The 20,188-nt window shown below is 40.2% G+C and overlaps 2 protein-coding genes across 6 annotated transcripts in view; one reads left to right on the top strand and one right to left on the bottom strand.

Moving 5' to 3' along the window:
- CMSS1 (cms1 ribosomal small subunit homolog) overlaps nt 1-20,188 on the top strand; it is a 250,363-nt gene that overhangs the window by 63,967 nt on the left and 166,208 nt on the right. The window contains exon 1 of one of the 2 annotated variants that reach the window (XM_057413072.1): nt 9,045-9,066. The exons of the other annotated variant lie outside the window; for it this stretch is intronic. Within the exon in view, the coding sequence (XP_057269055.1) occupies nt 9,060-9,066 (7 nt within the window). The 5' untranslated portion in view covers nt 9,045-9,059. Of the gene's footprint in view, nt 1-9,044; nt 9,067-20,188 lie in introns of those variants that run through there. 2 annotated transcript variants of the gene reach the window in all.
- FILIP1L (filamin A interacting protein 1 like) overlaps nt 1-20,188 on the bottom strand; it is a 206,739-nt gene that overhangs the window by 60,747 nt on the left and 125,804 nt on the right. For all 4 annotated transcript variants that reach the window (XM_057413063.1, XM_057413066.1, XM_057413064.1 and 1 more), the window contains 2 exons: nt 17,644-17,817; nt 10,389-10,567 (listed from right to left, as the gene is read on the bottom strand). In XM_057413063.1, the coding sequence (XP_057269046.1) occupies nt 10,389-10,567; nt 17,644-17,817 (353 nt within the window). The remainder of the gene's footprint in view (nt 1-10,388; nt 10,568-17,643; nt 17,818-20,188) is intronic.

Genomic DNA, 20,188 nt, shown 5'->3' with positions numbered 1-20,188 from the left:
GAGCCATTGACCACAACAGTTTGCGTGCAGCCATCCAGCCAGTTCTTTATCCACCGAGTGGTCCATCTGTCAAATTGATGTCTCTCCAATTTAGAGACAAGGATGTCGTGTGGGACAGTGTCGAACACTTTGCACAAGTCCAGGTAGATGACATCAACTCAATACCCCTGTCCATCAGTTCTGTAGCCCCATCATAGAAGGCCACCAAATTGGTCAGACAGGATTTCCCCTTAGTGAAGCCATGCTGGCTGTCACCAAGCACCTTGTTGATTTTCGTGTGCCTTAGCATGCCTTCCAGGAGAATCTGCTCCAAGATTTTGCCATGCACAGAGGTGAGACTGACTGCTCTGTAATTCTCTGGGTCATCTGTTTTCCCCTTCTTGAAAATGGGGATTTGTATTATCCCTTTTCCAGTCATCGGGAACTTCACCTGACTGCCATGATTTTTCAAATATGATGATGGCCAGTACCTTAGCAACTTCATTCACCAGCTCCTTCAGGACCCGCGTATGGATTTCATCAGGTCCCATGCACTTGTGCACGTTTGAGTTCTTATGATGGTCTCGAGCCAGATCCTCTCCTACAGTGGCTCTAAGGTCATCATTCTCACAGTCCCTGTGTCTATCTTCCAGGGCTTGAGTGGTGTGGTCAGAGATTTGCCAGTGAAGACTGGGGCAAAGAACCTCATCATTAGGAACCTCAGCCTTCTCCAAATCCAGGGTAGCCGGTTTTCCTGATAGCTTCTCGAGAGGGCCCACATTGTCCCTAGGCTGTCTTTTATTTGCAGCATACCTATAGAATCCCTTCCTGTAACCTTTCACATCCCTAGCCAGATTTAATTCTAACTGGGCCTTAGCTTTCCTAACCTGGTCCCTAGCTTCCCGGACAGCATCCCTGTACTCTTCCAAGGCTGCCTGTCCTTGCTTCCACCTTTTATAAGCCTCTTTTTTCATTTGAATTTTCCTCAGCAGCTCCTTATCCATCCAAGGAGGTCTCCTGGCCCTCCTGCTGCACTTCCTTCTAGTTGGGATGCAACACTCCTGGGCTTGTAGCAGGTGATCCTTGAATATCAACCGACAGTCTTGGGCCCCCCTGCCCTCTAGGGCTGTATCCCATGGAACCTTACTAAGCAGGTTCCTGAAGAAGCCAAAGTCTGCTCTCTTGAAGTCGAGAGCAGTGAGCTTGCTGCACGCTCTTCTCACTGTCCTGAGGATCTTGAACTCGACCATCTCATGCTCGCAGATATGTATTTGCGATCATATCAAAATCAATCAAATATGAGTGAGACCTTTCTGTATTTTGGACATGTGTAATGAGAAGCAAAATTGTCAACAGTATGTCTGGAGAACAGCTGTCAGCTTCCAACAATAAGGCTAAATCCTGAGAGAGTGTGCTAGATTTAGAGAAGAGATTCAGAGGTGCCCTGCGGAGAAGGACTCTGGGGTGTTGGTCAATGAGAAAATGAACATGAGCCAGCTTCAGTGTGCGCTTGCAGCCCAAAAAGCCAGCCATATACTGGGCCAGGTTGCACAGGGACTTGGGTGACATGGTCTAGTGTGAGGTGTCCCTGCCCATGGCAGGGGGGGTTGGAACTAGATGATCTTAAGGTTCTTTCCGACCCTAACTATTCTATGATTCTATGTTTCTGTGATTCTAGATGTTTCTTCTTCTATCAGCTTTCTGTTACTCCCGTTTCTTACCCTGAGCCTTCCACCCATCCCTTGGCTCCCCTTCCACTCCCTGAGTCTGAAACAGAGATTTTAAAAACCAAAGTCCGTATGTCTCTCCTGAGCTTTTATTTCTGAATTTATACGTATTCTGAGGCTTTTTTCCAGTCTTCTTAGCATAAAGATTAAAATATGAAACTTATTTTTGTAATGTTTTCGCACTTTTGGTCTTCAGACACTTACTCTGTACAAGTGTGTGGTGTGCTCACTGTCTTGATGATACTGATTTTTCCTGTTTATTCTTTTTAAATTTACTTTTGTAGCACAGAGACCAAGGCTGTCAGATATTTCTTAAACTGCTTCAGTCTCCCATGGATACTTCTTTCATATGTGTATATAATGCTCGGAGTTTTTATAGCTGGGCATAAATGCAGTGAAGCTCACGGTATGCCATGGGAAACTCGGTTATGAGTTTAGACCCCAGGTCTTGATAACTGATGTGTGACCTGCATTCTCAGTTCTCATGGACATTTTTTCTCTTCCCTGTTAAGATATGAAACTAATTATAGCTATGTAAATCACTTAAATTTTTCTGCTACAAGAAAGATCTTAACTTCATTGAGATTTCCCCCTCCGCATTCAAACAGGAATGCTTTTCCCATAGCAATTGTTTGTTCTGGAAAATTATGATAGTGTCAAACTTTCAGAGACTGATTTGTAGCATTTTCTGTCTGTCTGATGTTGTATGTTTTCTTTTCAAACTCCAGTTACAAAATTCTGTGCCAGTTTCTCACAGCCCCACCCTGCAGTGAATCAGAAGTGCACCGTGTCTTTTTGGTCAGAGGACTTAATGTAGTCATTTGCTTGTATTGTTGCTTATGATTAGACTAGTTATGCTGTGCTGTACAGGGTGTGGTGCACTCACTCTTATTTGGAAATGTAAATTGGTGACTAAAGCAAGTGCCCCAATTACTGAGGGCAGCGCCTCACCATGAGCATATTTGGCTAGTGCTTCATTGTCTGTGTTAGTCACTGGTTAGGCTCCTGAAAGGGTATATGTAATGGGTGTTGATTTACGAGAGCTATAAATATACTGAGACTTGCCAGCTTAGAAAGATCATCTTTCCCTTTGAGCTCTGACACTAGGTTAAAATTGCTGACCAGAGCTACCACCAGAGCAGTTTCCATGAGCATTTATGCCCTTTTAAAGGAAGGGCATAGGCAATGACCATTGCTTTCCCCACTCATGAGGGAAAAGAGGGTAGCAGTGTAGAACATTGTTTGGCTAAGGTTTTTCAGCATGTTCTCTCCAGCCTCAAAGTATGCAACAATAGTATTGGTTGGTAATTGTGACAGTGTGCCTGAAGCTGTGAACAGATGTCTTATATACTCAGAATTTAAAAAAATTAAGTATGAGCCTCACTTCTTTCTGTCACTCAACCAATGTGAGTGGAGTTGCATGTGAAATGGTTATCACCTAGATCTTGCATCTGCTTGCTGATTACAGGAGGTGGAATCATTTAGAATTGCATCATGGATCTATAGGATTTCTCAGTTGTGTTAACACAGAGTTGGAAGCCCTGTTTCTATTTGTATTTATTTTTAATCTTTGTTTTGAAAAAACATAATGTGACATTATTCATCAGGTATTCTAGTGATAAACTTAAACAGGGGAAGTTCAAGTTAGATATAAGGAAGAAGTTCTTTACTATGAGAGTGGTGAGGCACTGGAACAGGCTGCCCAGAAAAGTGGTAAATGCTGGCAGTGTTCAGTTCCAGGTTGCACAGAGCCTTGGGTGACATGGTCTAGGGTGAGGCATCCCTGCCTATGGCAGGGGGGTTGGAACTAGATCATCTTAAGGTTCTTTCCAACCCAAACCATTCTATGATTTAATAATTTAGGGGGGTTAATACCTCTTTTTTAACCTGAATTGTATTGATTTATTTGCTCTAAGATGAAGTATTTTAACCTTTCTTCATGCACAGAAACTGTTCTAGAAATCTTTGAACCCTTGGATTTTGACAGGGATTTGATTTCACAGCATCTGTTGGAAGTTATATAGTGCATTGGTACATAGTTTTCCACGTATAAGTATGAGGTAATTAATCTGTGTACATCATCTCCTTGAGCCTTTGTGCCTCTGTGGTGTTATTAGTGGGACTGTCCCATTGGGGTGTAATGCAGAATAAAGAATGCTAATGTTTTGCTTGTGTTGGGTCTCTCTTATTCACCTTACAGAAGACTAGGTACCCATGAAAAAGGTCAAATGTACAGAGATCTGGCATCCATTTCACAACTTGCAAGACATAGTCTCAAACGTATGTAATATATATAACTCATTGCCAGAAAGCTAAAAGGAAGTGATTGCATTTGAGTACAATGCAATCTACAACAATAGTTCAGTGTGCATTAAAGTAAAAACTGCTGGCAACACATGTAGAATAAGTAAGTTGACAGTGTTTATTTTTACTTTATAGCTTTCTATACAGATAAGATCCTGCTTCTTACAATATTTAATTGGCTTAATTAATAAAACTAGCAAATACTAATTATACCTATACCCACTGTTACAGAATATTGAACTTTCCAGAGCTGGGCATGTAGTATATTGCTATTGCGATGTGTGAATGTGTTAGAATTCAAGTACAGCTGTATTATGTTGACAACATACTAGCACTCCACCTTTTAGCTGAGGTGGTTCCTTCTCCCCTTGATGCTCTGTTCCAGTTTTCAAGCATTGCTCATTTGACCTACTGTGTGTAGCAGTTACTTTTTTCTGACACTCAAAAAACCTCCACTCCCCCCCCCCCCCCCCCCCCAAAACCAACAATAAAAAGCAACCCCCAGCAAAACCAAACCACTTCACCTAGAGTACTCAGTTTTATGAAATCACATTTCTTACCTACTCAGAACTGGAGCACTATCATAACATAATATGATTTAATTTTGGTAAATTTTTAGTGTGATATTTAGCTCATGTAATAACATTTCAACAGAGGGTAAAAGTGGACTGTAAACATAAGCAAGTAAGAATACACAGCCTCAGTGCAGTAGTGCGAGTACATCCAGTGAAGAGACATAGAGGGATCAAACAGGTGATGTGGAAATGATTAAAAAAAAAATTCTGAAGTGAGGGCCTGGAAAGGTATTTAGTTTTGTGGATGGGCAGACAGATATGTTTGATTTAATTTTGTTGGTTTTAGTTTCTTTTGGAGGTGCTGTGAAGAAGAATTTTTGTGAAATAAAATGTGAAAAGGCTCAGGTAGAAAATGTGCCTAGATATGATAGACTGAGTGACAAGCAGTATGATTTTGTAATCCCAGTTTTAAAATCTGAGGTATTAGAGAATTTTAGAGATGAAGCCATGGTCAGGCGAATGAAAGACTGAGTAACCTTCTGGTCTCATGGAGCTGGGGATGATGGCAGGTTGCTGGGGTAGTGGTGATTGGGGTAGTCTTGACTCATTATCATAGAGATGATGACTGGCTTTGAATTTCTTTGAGAAACACAGAGAGTGAAGGGATAAAGAAGAGACCTAAAGAATAATACTTATGAGGTCTTACGGACAGAGCAGAGGTGGGCAATGAGAGGTTTCTGACTTGGAGTACAGTGTTGAAACTCCTAGAGAAATGAATCCAGCTGGAGTCACAGGAACGATGTGGGTAAGATGGCAAGGAAGTACTGAAAGCTCATTTGTCTCCAAGGCAACCAAAAGATCAGAGACAGTGAAGATGGATGAGATTCCGAGGTTTGCCAGAAGGGAAGTTATTGGGCTTTTAATGAGAGCAGTTTCAGTTGAACATGGGACATAAGCCAAACCAGAATGATGCTTACCATGAAAAACTGAGGGAAAGGGTCTTCTGGTGAGGATGGCAAAGACTGCATCAGGAGCCCTGGTAGCCAGCAGAATCACTGTTCCTTGGGGATCTTCAGTAGTCAGCTGGGCAGGGTCTGAGCAACCTGATCTGAGTGTGAAGTTAGCCCTGCACTCGGCAGGTTATGCTGGAGACCTCCAGAGATCCCTTCTAACCTGTATCACTCAACAGATTATCATCTTAACTGGCTGAACTTGATGAGGGGCAGCAGTTGGAGCAACAAGCACAGTGTTTTGTTAGATGATAAAGGCTACAGTTGTGAGACTTCTGCAGGTTAGGTTCCTTTTTTTTTTTTGTGCTTGGTGAACAGTGACGACTCAGATGAAAATGCCCTTTTTGTTTTAAGAAGAGATGTCTGATACAGTGGAATAGTTTGGCTGGCTGACTTAGCTTTTTTCCATCTGCTTAGAGCATAAGGAGTAAATTTCCTTTTAGAAAATGTTAGGATCATCTTATATGTAAACAGTTGTGTTTTCTTCTTTGGACTAGGTTCTTTATAGGACCTTTTTGAGTGTGAAGTCAGAGCTAAAGCAAAAACTTGTGATTGCTTTCCTCCCTGTGGAAAAAACCCCTCATCTTAGTAGGTGATCCTGAAACTAAGGATCTTATTAGTTGCTGTTATACCAACCTGCAGATTTTTTGTGCTAACATTTGAATTCCTGTGGGCAACATTTATCATAACCACCTTTGAAAATCTGTTTACACTGCTTATTATTATTGCTAATCAGCTGTATTTTTCCTGTTCTGTTGAACATTCCCTTGTTGAACTAGTGTATCTTCAGAATAAAGCTTTACTCTTTGTATAGTTGAGAGTCTATATAGTATATAGAAAGTTTGATGATGAGACACAGCTGTGCATTGGGAGATTACTTCCTTTCCTCCCTTTTAACCCTCAGGTACCTGTAAATTATTTCTTCCTCTCATACCTTCATTTCCTTCCAGTATTCAGAAAATGGAGAATAACTGTGCTTAGGTAACATGTAAAACTGTTTGAGATTTGCAGGGGAACAGGGCTGTGTAAGTGCTGATCATTTTAATGTTTTATTTTTTAGTTTCTTTTTGTGAATGTGTGGGGTGGAGAGTGATATGTAAACACATAAATACTTGTATGTATATGGCATGTGTTTTCAAACTGGGAGCATGCATATCTGGAAAACTTTCTAGTTTCATATTTTAGCTTTGTAAAATGTTTTCTAAACCGGCAGCTTTTATTGTTTAACTGTACAACAAAAATATTGAGTGTAGATAAATATATTTGGATGAATGAGTACATCCTCAGGGAAGGTACAGTGGATCTGCATTTGATTCTGAACTGAGTGTTCTTCCTAGTCCTTAATCCTGCCCTCTATCTCCCAGTCTCATGAAATGCAAGAGCTTCTGGACAAACCTAATGGCTTTTATGCTCTGGTTCTTTGGGTGATCTTAGTAGTCTCTGTATCTAGCTTCTGGAATTTTTCTATGTACTTGTGAGTTTTGGTGCTGCTATTTTTGTAGGCTTCAGCAGTACAGTAAAATTTTCACTTCTAGACTTCAGTAGTCTTGGGCTAGTATACTACCTTGCACATGTAGTTTGTCTCTGTTCCTGTCTGATCTGCACACATACAGAGTATGCTTCAGGTTGAAGTGCAGGAAAAACCTTATCCAGTCATTGTCCATTGACCCCCTTTTCTCTGCAAAACTGTGCCTTATCTGACAGGTTAGTCAGTGGCTCCATGCTTCAAAAGTACATATGACTGAAGATGAGTAAATGTAATGATAGTAGCATGGTTTTATCATTCTTCTACTGGTAAATGTCTGCTGCTAAGTATTGAAATTCTTTTCAGTTTGGAAGACCAATATTTGTCTCTCAACTACTGCAAGACTAAGGAGGATTAATGTTAGCTGGCAACAAGAAAAATGCTTGAAATGCCTAAAGAGCTAACATGAAATGCTAATCCAGTTCCCATCTCTAGAAAGCTGTCACTAGTCCTGCCATAAGCTTAAACTCCCTAAACTGGCAATGTACAATTGCGGAGGCCAACCTTAGTCTTTTTGCTTCGCTGTGAAGTCAAAGGGATTCTCAAATGATTAAGAGTTTGTTGGTTTGTTTTTGTTTTTTTTCTGTCAGTGAAGGCTGCTGATATTTTGCAGGATTCAAACATGTTTTTGTAACACTCTTAATGAGAAATGTCATGTATGGCGGGAGGAAGGCAGCAGCAAGCCCTTATAGAGGCTTGTCTAGTTTTTTTAAACCATGGATCATCAGATTAATTAGTTCATCACTAAAATGTTCAGTTAAGAATTCTTCAGTTCTGCTTTTATTGAGCACATAGGTAAGAAAAGGGAAATGCTTTCTCTCTGCCTTATTTGAAAATATATTCAGTCATATGTAAGAGTTGGAGCTGACGGATAGTTTATTCTTGCTGTCATGAGTAGTTTTCAGTGCTTCAGCATCACTCTCCCACAGCATCTGAGTTTTTAGTTTTCATTTTGATCACATAATCACATACTATTCAGATACCTTGTTTGGCTTGCATGCATTCTATATTCCTGAAGGATAAGTTTAGCATACACTGGCTGTAACCTTGGTCTTACATAAAAGCAAGACACTTTTTTGACTAACTGAATAGGAAGTTTAGGATTCTGCTTTGAAACTGAAATATTGTTGGGATTGCTATATACCATTCCACACTTAGAAGAGAATACTGCTTCTGGCTGAAAAAAAAAAGAAAAGTTTATTGATGAATACTTACTGCTTTTCTGTTTGTTTTTTTGTTGTTGTTGTTTAATGGAAGAAAGCAAAATTAATTTGTCACTGCTTCATGTATGAGACTTTTAGCAGAGTTCCATTTGTTCTTAATCCAAATGCAAAAATTCACACCCTGAGAAGATTTGGACTAAGGTTTTTGAAATGGAAGAAAAGGTCACTTCCCTTAGTATGGTGGGGGGGAGGGGGGTGGGGTGTGTGTGTTCTGAATGTGAAGTCAGGCAGCCTAATGAAGAAGTTGCTGTGCCCTGTGCCTTAACTTGCTGAGTGCCTGGTTTTTGGTTGTGAGTTTGTTTTTTGGGGGGGGGGGGGGGGGCTGTTTTGGTGTGGGGTTGTTTTTTTTTTTTTTTTCCCTTGGTTGTTTCTTTTTTGTTATGGCAGGCAATTGCGTGGAGCTCTTGATGGTGACATTACTTGGCAAACGTTTTGGAATCAACTCAACATGTGACATCACACACCCTTAAGGTTTTCCACATTAAATGCATCCTCCAAAGAAAATACAAAAAAGAATTGAGACGTAATCTGAAATCTATTACTACATCCTCTAAGGTCTCATTAGGCACCTCACTATTCCCACCTCCCTTCCTTCCCCCCCCTTTTCTAGGCAGATAGACTAAATGTTGCAGATAGTGATAAATACTTTACCGTCTTGGGGGGAATGTGGAGGAGAGGCAGGGAAGAGAGGTTTAATCCTGTCTCTAACCCTGTTTTCACAAGAAAAAAAAATCCGGGGACTCTGATGCTTAGTGTTTCCTTCTGTGCAGCTTTTCATGCTGTGTGAGCACAGGTGTCTGATGTAACATTTTGCCACTTTTAGCAACTGTAGTTGTTTAGCTCTGTCTCTTAAGAGAAGAGTGTCTTGTGGGTTTTGGGAAAAGAACTGCAGAGATGAGAACTTCTATTTATCTCAGGGTTTGTTCCCTGATACGATGATGTTTCATAAAACAGTTCTTAATGAAAAAAAAATCAGTTCTGTGCCTTATGGGGGGCTTTCTATGTGCTTCTCTGTGTGTGCCTGTGCTTGCCTGCATGTGTGTACATTTTTCTGAGAAGCAAAAGGTTTTCTTCCCTGGCCTCTTTAATTAAAAACCATAAATACAGCAGTGTACTCAGTGGGAAGCATATGTGCTGTCTTTGATAGACCTGCAGGAGAATGGTATAGAGCGAAGGGTGAGCACTGCCAAAATACGTGGAACGTGATGTTACACAGGTGAAGCAGAGAAAGAATTATCTACGCATAATGTGAGTTTAGAATAGGCTTGGTGTTCTCACACCCAAACATTTCCATCTGTTCCTAAGCAAAAGGAAACTGAGACAATATTCTCCTATTTTCTGGGTTATCTAACCAGGGAATAGGAAATGTTGTTAGATATTTTTTTTATTCTCCTTAGGATGTGTTCAGTTTTCCTGCAGATTTAGAGAAGCCACGGGTTAAAGTGGCTTTTTTTTAAAGATAGTAAATGATGTCAAATTTTTCTTAATCCTCCTTTTGATAGTTGGTATTGAAGCTCTCACACTGTGCTTAAACAAGCTGTGTCACTTTTAGATTACACTAAAAATAAAGTTGGATTGATGGTTTTTATGCCAGTCCTGAGATGAGAACTTTATGATGTTCTTATTTTCAAAGCTTTGTGTAAGTTATCCTCTGCATTTGCTTCCTCTCTCTGAATTTCTATGGTCTGTCTAAACACCTTTTACTTTTCCTCATGTCTTTTTCCTCTGCCATCAGAGACTGGTTTCATATTTTGTTACTTATATACTATATACTCATATACTATAATGTACTCTTAAACATGCTGAAGGGTTCACATGCTTTATGTCGGTTATAACTTTATGCATTTGCGTTATCTCCCTGTATTCTCTGTAGTGCAACCTACAGTGTTGTCAGGGACCACAGCACTGAAGAATCTGCCAACCGTTCGACCTACCTCACCTCCTGATAGAGGTTAGTCACTACTGTTGCATAGGATTAGTCATATTTTCACAAAAAAAGTGATCTCTCAAAATATATCTCCGCAGATATTTCTGATTTTTAGTGGATGCAGAATAAGAAAGCACACAGATCCTTAGACATAACGTTAAATTGTACGTAACCTTACCTTTTACATTCTTGTTCCAGTAAATTCGTGAACTCATCACTTTTTTCCATGTATTTGCTGTGCTTCCTCTTTTCTTCCTCTAGTTCATACAGTGCCTGCTTGTGTGATTTTTCTACCATGAGAAGTTGTTCCAGCATTCGTTTGTGAGTTTCTTTCTGTTTCTCCACAACTTTATCAAGCTACAAAAAAAGGAAAAACTCCTGAAGTTTTTTTGAAACTCTTACTTGTTCAGACTTTCATTAATGAAAGATTTTGAGAGACCCTTAGTAATTTAAAATGCATTTAATAGCCTCTTGGCCAGGTCCTGTAGTATCTTTGGAAATAAGCTCTAGAAGGGGTTATTTATTTCTGTCAGTTTAATTCTGACAAATTAGAAAAATAATAAGGTACTGTTCTGCAGGACCCTCAGTCACATTCTGTTTCTTCCAGTCACATTCTGTTTCTCTCCCTGCCATGACTGATCCTCAACAGCTACTAATTAACAATTACTGTTCCCAGGATTATGCTTTACTCATTGATAACTGTGGTTGAGGTCTTGACAGAAGAAGCCTCTGCTTCACACAGTAGGTGACTGATCTTTGGTTGAATAGAAATAGCTCCTCATTTGTATCTGTCTAGAAATGAGAGCATTGAATTGTCTTTGTAAGATAGGTAGGTCAAAAAGCAGTTTCACAGTAAATGTGTGATAGAATCAAGAATGGAAAACTGTGCTGTCTCCTGTACTTACTCTGAGCATGGCTTTGGGTTTCTGGAATAAGTAACTACTAAATTTTGAAATATTTGTACTTTTATTTGATGGTGGCGCTTCTGTTTTGTTCCTCAACTTTTACATGTTGTAAAGGGGTTTGCTTTGCAGATGGTATCTTTAGCATCAAATTCCCTCCCCCAAGGGTTTCTTCTGAGCTTCTAAATAATATTATAGTTCAATTTAACGATCTATTTTAGGTTTTGGTAATCATTTTTAGTTTTTTTAAACCACAGACGTACTGTCATAACTGTTCACTGGAGTTACACTACTAAACAAAGTGATCTCCAGAAACTGAGAGAAAACTATCATTCTGAGGATTATCTTACACAGTATTTTAAGAATTCAGTATGTTATGCAACATGTTATGCAACTTACGTATGTATGAAACCAAAAGGGGTTTTCCTTCGTAGACATTAGTGATCTAATCCTGATTTCAGGAGGGATCACTACAAGAAATCTGAAGACTGGGAAAGAATCTGTATTTATGAGAAGCTTTGTTCCCTGTCCCTTCCCCTGTGGAGTCAGCCTCCCTTATGAGGTCAACACAGGAATCTTTGTATCTCTTTTTTGGAAAAGAGAAATTTTGAGTTCAAAGCCCAGTGACTCCTTTTAACCACAGTCTACCCCAGTAGGTCAAGCTGCTTTGCAGTGCTTCATCCTATTAATAGGAAAGAATTCACAAATGGGCAGTGTGGGAAGCAAGGCTGGTTCTGGTTCTCTGATGTTTCCCCAACAAGGAATTACATGTGCCGCAAGAAACACTTGAGAACACAAGAACACTTCTGAGAGCCGCTTCTTATTTTGGACAATTTAATTCCAAGAAGTATGATTGATTATCTTTTCCTCATGTTTATTCACAGTTTGGCCGATAGAAGTGATGACAGGAAGAGCTGGAATACTTAAACATGAGTTTCTTGAATTAGTGAGAATATAGTCAATTTCTGCATGGGCTTCTGAGTCTCCCCCTGCTTACCTCAGCTTCTTTTTAAGCTTTATATATTCTCTTATGCTTCTCCTAAATCACTGTTAACTTTTTTTGGTGACACTGCTATGACTAAGGAAAAAGGACCTATTGACAGGTCTTTGAAGATGGTTTGAGTCCCAAATATTCCAACAGAAATGAGAACAGTTTGGAAACTGCCTGTTTTTTCTGTTTATGATATTAGAGAGTGTGGTTTTGGTTATGACATAGCTTATTTCATGCATGATCAAAAAATGGAAAGAAACTTACTACACTCCTTTTTGGCTTTGTGCTGCACTTACAGCAGATAGTTAAGTTTTTTTTTCCACCTTGTTCACTGATGATTTGCCTCCTTTGACACCAGCATGGTCAGTGCTTTCTGGAATTGTGATCCTAAAGTAGGGCCTCTCTTGGGAAAACATTTCTTACCTAAACCCTTGCATATGCAAGCTTTCTCAGTAAGCAAGTGCTGCCTTATGCAGTAATCTCTTGGCTGTGTTTTCTATGTCTTCTACAGAGGTTGAAAACTGAATTGCCATAAAAGGTCAGGTTGAAGAAGACTGGCCATTTTTAATTTCTCCACACTCTCCTTTATTCCCCCAGAAGTGGAGATTTCAGAATTTGAAATATTTTGCTCAGTTACTAGCTTACCAGAAAGAGAAAAAAAAAATCAGGGTTTTTTAATCAACCTTCCTCCTCACTAAGATTTTTGAGGATATTTTGGAACAGCTGTTGCACAGATGCATGGAGCACCATCACCTGAGTTTCTGATCCTTGCCCCTTTAGAGGTCGTGCTGTCAGGTGAATATGTGCTGGTTTTGGAAAGCAACCTGCTGCCTGTATATTTTATACAATTCCAATGCAGTGCTGCTGGCAGTTATGGCCCTCACTTGCTTAGGTGGATCTGAACTGGGCATCAGCCTTGCATAATACTGCTTGCTGGTCTCAGCCATCAGTGCGATGTCAGGTGGGGAAGAAGGCAAAGGTGTGAACTTCTGATTTCATCTGGCAGGCAGTCTGTGTGGATGGGTTAAAGAAAGGGAAGTGGTGCATTTGAATGTACTGAACCACCACTTCAAAAATATATGTAAAAATCTGATGGGATGTGTAAATTGCTGTCATAAGAAAACACTGAAATTTCTGGCTACAGGAATAAATCAAATTACTCCTCTTATCAAACATATAAAAGCCTGATGGAGGTGAGGGCTGGTCATCAACACAAACATATTAACCAAATAGAAAATAGTCCTTGTTCTGCCATGTTGGGTGTGAAGGATGTGAGATTTGCCAACAGTATCTTTTGGGTTCAGTATACTTTGTTTGCTCTGGAGTATTGTTGAATGGCTGCAAGAGGTAAATTCAAGCAGTAATCCAAGCAGCATGTATGCAAGAAGAAATATAGTAACTCCAGGTTTTTGGTTTTGCATTTCTCAAGGATGAATGCCAGTTCTTTTCATTTCAGAGTTGTCCTTTTGTTAGAGTTGAAATAAACAGTTTGGATCACAAACTGGTATTTCGAGTGGGTGAAGTGTGTATTCAAGACAGGGATGTGGAAAGAGGAATTTGAAAATGGGTAGAACAGTAGTGTCCTGGGAATGCCTGCTAACATGAAAGGCTTAGAAAGGCAAGAAACTAAGCTGCTGCATTAAAGCAGTTTCCATGTTTGCAGTTTTCTCCTGTTGCTCAGATCAGAAGCTGCATTTAGATTTTCTTTTTAAGAGCACTGTCAAATCAGTTCTACCATGACCATTCACAGCTGGCATGTGGGTGTTGTGGCTGGGCAGGTACAAGGTGCAGAGTGAAAGCTTGAGATGCCACTTAGGAAAAAAAAGGAAGAGGTACTGGGCCTGTCTCTTGGTACTGTTGGGTGATAGAGAAAAGAATTAGAGAGGCAGTAAGTCCTACATCAGACTGTAGTGCTAGGACAAGGGGTAATGGGTTCAAACTTAAACAGGGAAAGTTTAGATTGGGTATAAGGAGGAAGTTCTTTACTGTGAGGGTGGTGAGGCACTGGAATGGGTTGCTCAGGGAAGCTGTGAATGCTCCATCCCTGGCAGTGCTCAAGGCTGGGCTGGACATGGACAAGCCTTGGGTGACATGGTTTAGTGTGAGGTGTCCTTGCCCGTGGCAGGGGGGTCCTTTCCAACCCTAACTATTCTATGATTCTATGGGCATGCATAATGGGCGTGGGCATTTGGCTTTGTGACACTTGTGTGTGTTGTTGTGCAGCATGCCTCTCCCTCCCTGCAGGACCAAGCAGAGCAGAGTCTGGTACTGGGTTGCTGCACTTCTGAGTGATTGGTTTGGAAGCTGTCTTGTGTCCTTCTGGAAGTAAGGGCACTTCCCTGGGGAGCAAATTTGACTGTTGCATTTTCCCTGTGAGACCTTGTGGCTAACTCCCATGGATCCAGCAGAGAAGAGAGAGGAGTTGTGTGAAGCCCTGCTAGTGCATGATCCTCACACAGGAGCAGTCTCCAGCAGCTCCTGGTTCCTCAAATTACTCTGTCCAAATGCTAAATCTGCCCTTGAAATACCCTTTTATATGTGTGTGCACACATTTACTCAGCTATACAGTTCTTGGCTAAAAACCACAGAGTGCTAATAAGCATCAGTATCAATGTCTTCTGTTGAAAATTTAAGTGATAAAATCGTAATTAAGTGCTTTGTTGTTTTGCTCTTGGTAACCATATGGGCATTTTGCTAGAATTAATACTTGAACATACTGTCCAATACAATGGAAAATTAGAGTCATGGTCTTACGTAACTGTGAATAGTTCAGCAAGCTAAAAATTCACGGGAATGTAATTCTTTAAATGTTTTTTGCCGCCAACTTGTGTCTGAAGTCAGACTAGGGTGGTATGTCTCATATCCATTGTGTTGGAACTGAACTGTTTGGTTTTTCTCTTTCTTGACTGTTTTGGTATTGTGCCAGAATAAAATCCAGTTTAGTTACATTTCTTTATCCGAAGTTCAGTAAAGTGTTATTCCTGTCAATAGCTTCACAGACATTGTTTATAAATGTATAATTCTGAGTTTAGGATTACTGGACATTGTGGGAACAGTTCCTGTGTAATCAGGTAGACTGTTAAAAGGCGGGTGAGGATACATCTTCTCCCAAGCTGACTGGCACTAGGCTTTTTGGATTCAGTTTTGAATTATCCCTGATGGATGCACAATGTTGGTTTTCCTTTGGTTTTGCTGCTTTTAGAGTTCTCAAAGTGGTAGGAGGTATTTTTCATCACATTTCAAACAGTGAAACACCATATTTTTTTATCTTTGAAACGCCATATTTTTTTATCTTTGACTGTGTTATTGGAAGCGGGGGAGAGTTAGAAGCCAGAATTGGCTTTCTAATTCCACCAAGTTTGAAATATGAGAAAAAGACACCATAAATTCTGCAGTATCTTCTTCTTTATATCTCTTCTTCTGCGTCACCTTCTCTGAGTGTTTTTTTTTTTATTAATTCTTTATAAACATTTATTTGTTTATTTTTGAATCTGGGAAAATCGTCCTTATGCTGTTATTCTGTATTTCCTAGAATGTCGAATACAGTTTGTTTTCTCTTCAAGAGAAGTGGCAATTGATCTGAAGCTAGATTTTTATCATGAATAACTGATAACTTTATAAACCATGCAATGATGAAAAACCTTTTCAGGCCTTTGTGTCAGTGAAGCAAACCAAACTAAAAGTGTTTTCTTTTCTTTTATGCCCCTTTAAGCATAAAACAATTTATTGTATCCTCAGTAGTGAGGAACAAAAGAGCGCTTATCTGGCGTTTGTTAGGTTGCAGAAAGAAATAGCTGTAGAGCAAATTTAGCTGCAAAACCCCTCTGCTTTAAAAAAAAAAAAAATAATCTCATAGCCAAGGTTTTGAGCTGTCACACTCAGGTTTTGCAGAGGGAGATATGTTACTACTACTTTCTCTTTTGCTACATTTCTGCACCTGTGAATCCTGTTCCTAGTGAGTCAAGCTGTCCAATCACCATGTTTTCCCACTACATTCTTAGCCAAACTGGCCGCGAAACTTCCTAAAGTTTGGGATAGGTGAGTGAGTTGGAGGAGAACGTTAGAGGGCCAGTAGTCTTAACAGATGTTCTTTGAAATTCACTGTATTTTCAATTGAGTTTTGAGAAGATGCTCTGTATTCAGGGCTACAAGACTAAATTGTCAAGGGTGAGACACGTAGTCTAGAGGAACTAGATCGGCCGAGATTTTGTAGGCAGATACAGAGGTATGCTGTCTTGGTTGCAAAGGGAGAATTTAAATGGCCCATTCCCATACTTTGTGGCTGGTTCCACCTCTCCCTTTGTTTCTATAAACTATTGAAAAGTCTAAACAAAACCTAAATGGATCTCTAAAATAATCTGGGGGGATTTTGAAACTGAATGCCTGCCAATTATGGCATCCTTTGGTTTACCAAGATGTGCAAAGTGTCAGTGGTCCTTCTAGCCTTTCAGTTGCTCTTTGGAACTACAGAACCCGTGGTGTTAGAAATCCTTTCTCTGCCATGAAATGTAAGAAGGAAAAAGTGTGTATAAACTTATGTAAAGTAACAGACTGAACTTACATTTTCAATCTTTATCAGACCTCAGATCATTTCCATTTTTGCTCAAAGTTTCATAATGCCACAATAATCTAAAATAAATTAACCACTACAGTTGAGCTTCATCTGTTTCAGATTATAGCCAGAGATTTAACCTTTGAGCTTCTGAAATGACTGTTGACCTTTTGCCTGACATCATTTTCTCTGAAATGAACTCTATATCCTTAGGTACATGTCTGTTCAGAATGATTGGAAAACATTTCGTAGAAGAATTTTATTCAAAATTACTAGTTTTACTTTCATGATTATTTATACTGAGCAGCATATTAAAACATGCTTATTTAAAATCAAGAGTAGACAGTTACTTGTGAAAAAACCCCACATATACTGACATGAAGGGATTTGAATATTGAGTGCGTTTGCTCTGCAGTCCAGAAATTCAGTTAACATTGTTCAGAAAGTATGGCTGCTGCTGCAGTGTAATTAAACCAAAAATTACTTTATATTTTTGCCTGGATGAAGCTTCTAGTGACAGCTTATTACAGTAACTACTCAGACCAAGCAGGTATACCTGTACCTCTCCCAGAGCCAGTGGGAGCTGGTACATGTAAAAATAGACAGACAGTTGTGCTGTTACTGCTGAGTGGGCCCTTAGCAGACGTTGGTAAGATGTGCTGAATGAGATAAATAGGGAGGTATCTGTTTGTATGGATTGTAAATGTGGCTGGCAGGAAGGAGGAAGAAAGAAGAAGATGCTGTCAAAAACGTAAGGCTGATGATCAAAGTCTGAGTTAAACAAAATCACATATGTTTGTGTTTAAAGCCTTCTTGTGCAGTGTAAATGAGGATCATTAGATACTTTTTTTTTTATTAGGGACCCCACCTGACCCTGGACTTTGCTATCACACTCATGTTAGATTCTAGATCTTCCCCTGAAGTCAGTGAGGTATTTTCTGTTGAATTTGGTGAGAACTGTGGTTAAATATCAATTATATAATCATACCTCTCCCATAGGCTTTGCGTAGAGATCTTCTTGCCATTGGTCAGCCTTTGTTTGAATAGCATCTCTCTGGAGGGCTTCTAACACCTTCTTTGGCGTAACGAAGCCATATTGTGCTTCAGACAAAGCCAAGTCAATTTTTTCAGCCTGAAGTACTCTTATAACTTCATCTTGAGCCTGCAGAAACACAAAGTAAGGTTTTGTTTTGTTAAACTGTATACATGTATTTATAGTTTAGCGTTCTGCTTTTGATTTTAAGAAAACTTAAAACCTTTCTAAAGAATGTTGTGTACATAAAATAGTAACATGAAGACAGACAAATAGCATGAGGGAAGTATTGGTCTTTGTATTTTGTTAGTTCTGCATAAACTCCAACACCTTCAGAACCCTCATCGATGCCTCAGTACTTTCTTAGTGATCAGATCGTATTGCTGTTTCTGGACCAGGGTGTGGCATTCACAACAAAAATTCAGGGCGAGGTGTGTCTTACAGTAGTAGAAGCTGATTTTAAATTGCTACTTCAAGATGTTAGGGTGGTTCCTGACTCCTGGAAGTGTTTCACATTCTGAAATTCTGGGTGAAAGGGTAGCTTCTGTACTTCAAACTTGCCTGTGGTCATCTGTTGTTACACTGAGCTTGCTTTAGTGATGAACGTAGTGAGGTGTGCGGTCTTGGGAGGATGTGACTTTGCAACACGCATCCCAAAGCCGTGCAATGATGGCAGTCCTTTAAAAGATTAGTAATTGCTTTTTAAGCTGTCTGTGGAGTCCTGTGTGCATGTATGTATACATGTGAATGCATGTGCGAGACCATGCCGTATGTATTTATAGACATATAGGAGTACACATGCTCATGTATGTGTCCTCGGGTAATAAGCAACCTTGCAGCATCAAGTTTTTTGGACGTGACTGCTGTAGGGTATTCTCAATTTTTAAACGCATGCTAAAAAAAGGCATTTTAAAAGGTAATGATTAAGAGAAGGTGGTGTTAATCCGGTTTCGTAAAATTACGTAGTATATAACAAGGGAAAGTGTAGAGTCCTGCACCTGGGCAGGAACAACCCCAGGTTCCAGTATAGGTTGGGGAACGACCTGTTAGAGAGCAGTGTAGGGGAGAGGGACCTGGGGGTCCTAGTGGACGACAGGATGACCATGAGCCAACACTGTGCCCTTGTGGCCAAGAAGGCCAATGGCATCCTGGGGTGCATTAGAAGGGGGGTGGTTAGTAGGTCGAGAGAGGTCCTCCTTCCCCTCTACTCTGCCCTGGGGAGACCGCATCTGGAATATTGTGTCCAGTTCTGGGCCCCTCAGTTCAAGAAGGACAGGGACCTGCTGGAGAGAGTCCAGCACAGGGCAACGAAGGAAAGACTGAGGGAGCTGGGTCTCTATAGTTTAGAGAAGAGGAGACTGAGGGGTGACCTTATTAGTGTATATAAATATATAAAGGGGGAGTGTCATGAGGATGGAGCCAGGCTCTACTCAGTGGCAAACAATGATAGGACAAGGGGCAATGGGTACAAACTGGAACACAAGAGGTTCCACTTAAACTTGAGGAGAAACTTCTTCTCAGTGAGGGTGACGGAACACTGGAACAGGCTGCCCAGGGAGGTTGTGGAGTCTCCTTCCCTGGAGACATTCAAAACCCGCCTGGACACATTCCTGTGTAACATTATCTAGGTGTTCCTGCTCCGGCAGGGGGATTGGACTAGATGATCTTTTGAGGTCCCTTCCAATCTCTAACATACTGTGATATAGTATATAGAAAATTTTTGAATGTCACTGCATTTGTTTCCTCAGTCTTAATCAAGACATCCTGTTGCCAAAGAGTAGGTACAATATGTTCTCAGGTACATTCTCAGGATGTTCTTCTGTGTATGTATTTCAGAAACTAAAGCCTGAGTTGGCAGGTGCACGTATCTTCTTCTTATCATACAGTATTGCTGTCTAAGTCTATGCTGGAGAAACATGCTGTAGATATCTGCAATATTTAAAATGATGTATAGATTCTCTTTTCTCTATAAACAACCCAAAACAAAACCCCCAAACTCCAAAAGAAAACCCTCAAACAAACTAAACAAACAAACAAAACACCAAAAACAAAAAAAAATCCCAACTAACCACCAAGAATGATTCTTTGCTGGAAAGTTACTAGCTTCTGGATGTTAAGTTGGAGGCAACAGAATACCTGTTGCAAATATCGTGCTAATTGTCTCAAAGTCCCACTTCTAATGATAACGTGCTTGAGAATATGTGATTGAGTGAATGTTTGTACTGGGATGGGGGGATGGGGGATAGGGAGGAACTGGTTTAGGTCACCTCCTTCCCTTTTTTTCCTGCATCCTCTGGTTGTGGAGGCTGCCTCTGTTACGGTGGCATCATTACATGAAGTGTCACAAACATCCACTGTCTGCAGTGGTCTCAGTTAAAAACAGGTACATGCTTATACTAGATGGGTAGAATAGGAAGAGGGGAAATCAGAGGGATGTATCAGGAAAGGATAACTGGCTGGAGCGCTTCTGTGTTGCTATTTGTGACTGTGTTTAAAAAAA

The sequence above is a fragment of the Pezoporus wallicus genome, unplaced genomic scaffold (assembly GCF_028554395.1).
Source record: "Pezoporus wallicus isolate ANWC-B61680 ecotype Strahan unplaced genomic scaffold, APGP_CSIRO_Pwel_v1 contig_6484, whole genome shotgun sequence".
In the NCBI taxonomy this organism is placed as follows: domain Eukaryota; kingdom Metazoa; phylum Chordata; class Aves; order Psittaciformes; family Psittacidae; genus Pezoporus; species Pezoporus wallicus.
Note: the sequence above shows the minus strand (reverse complement) of the source record. Positions and strands in the feature narration are given on the sequence as shown.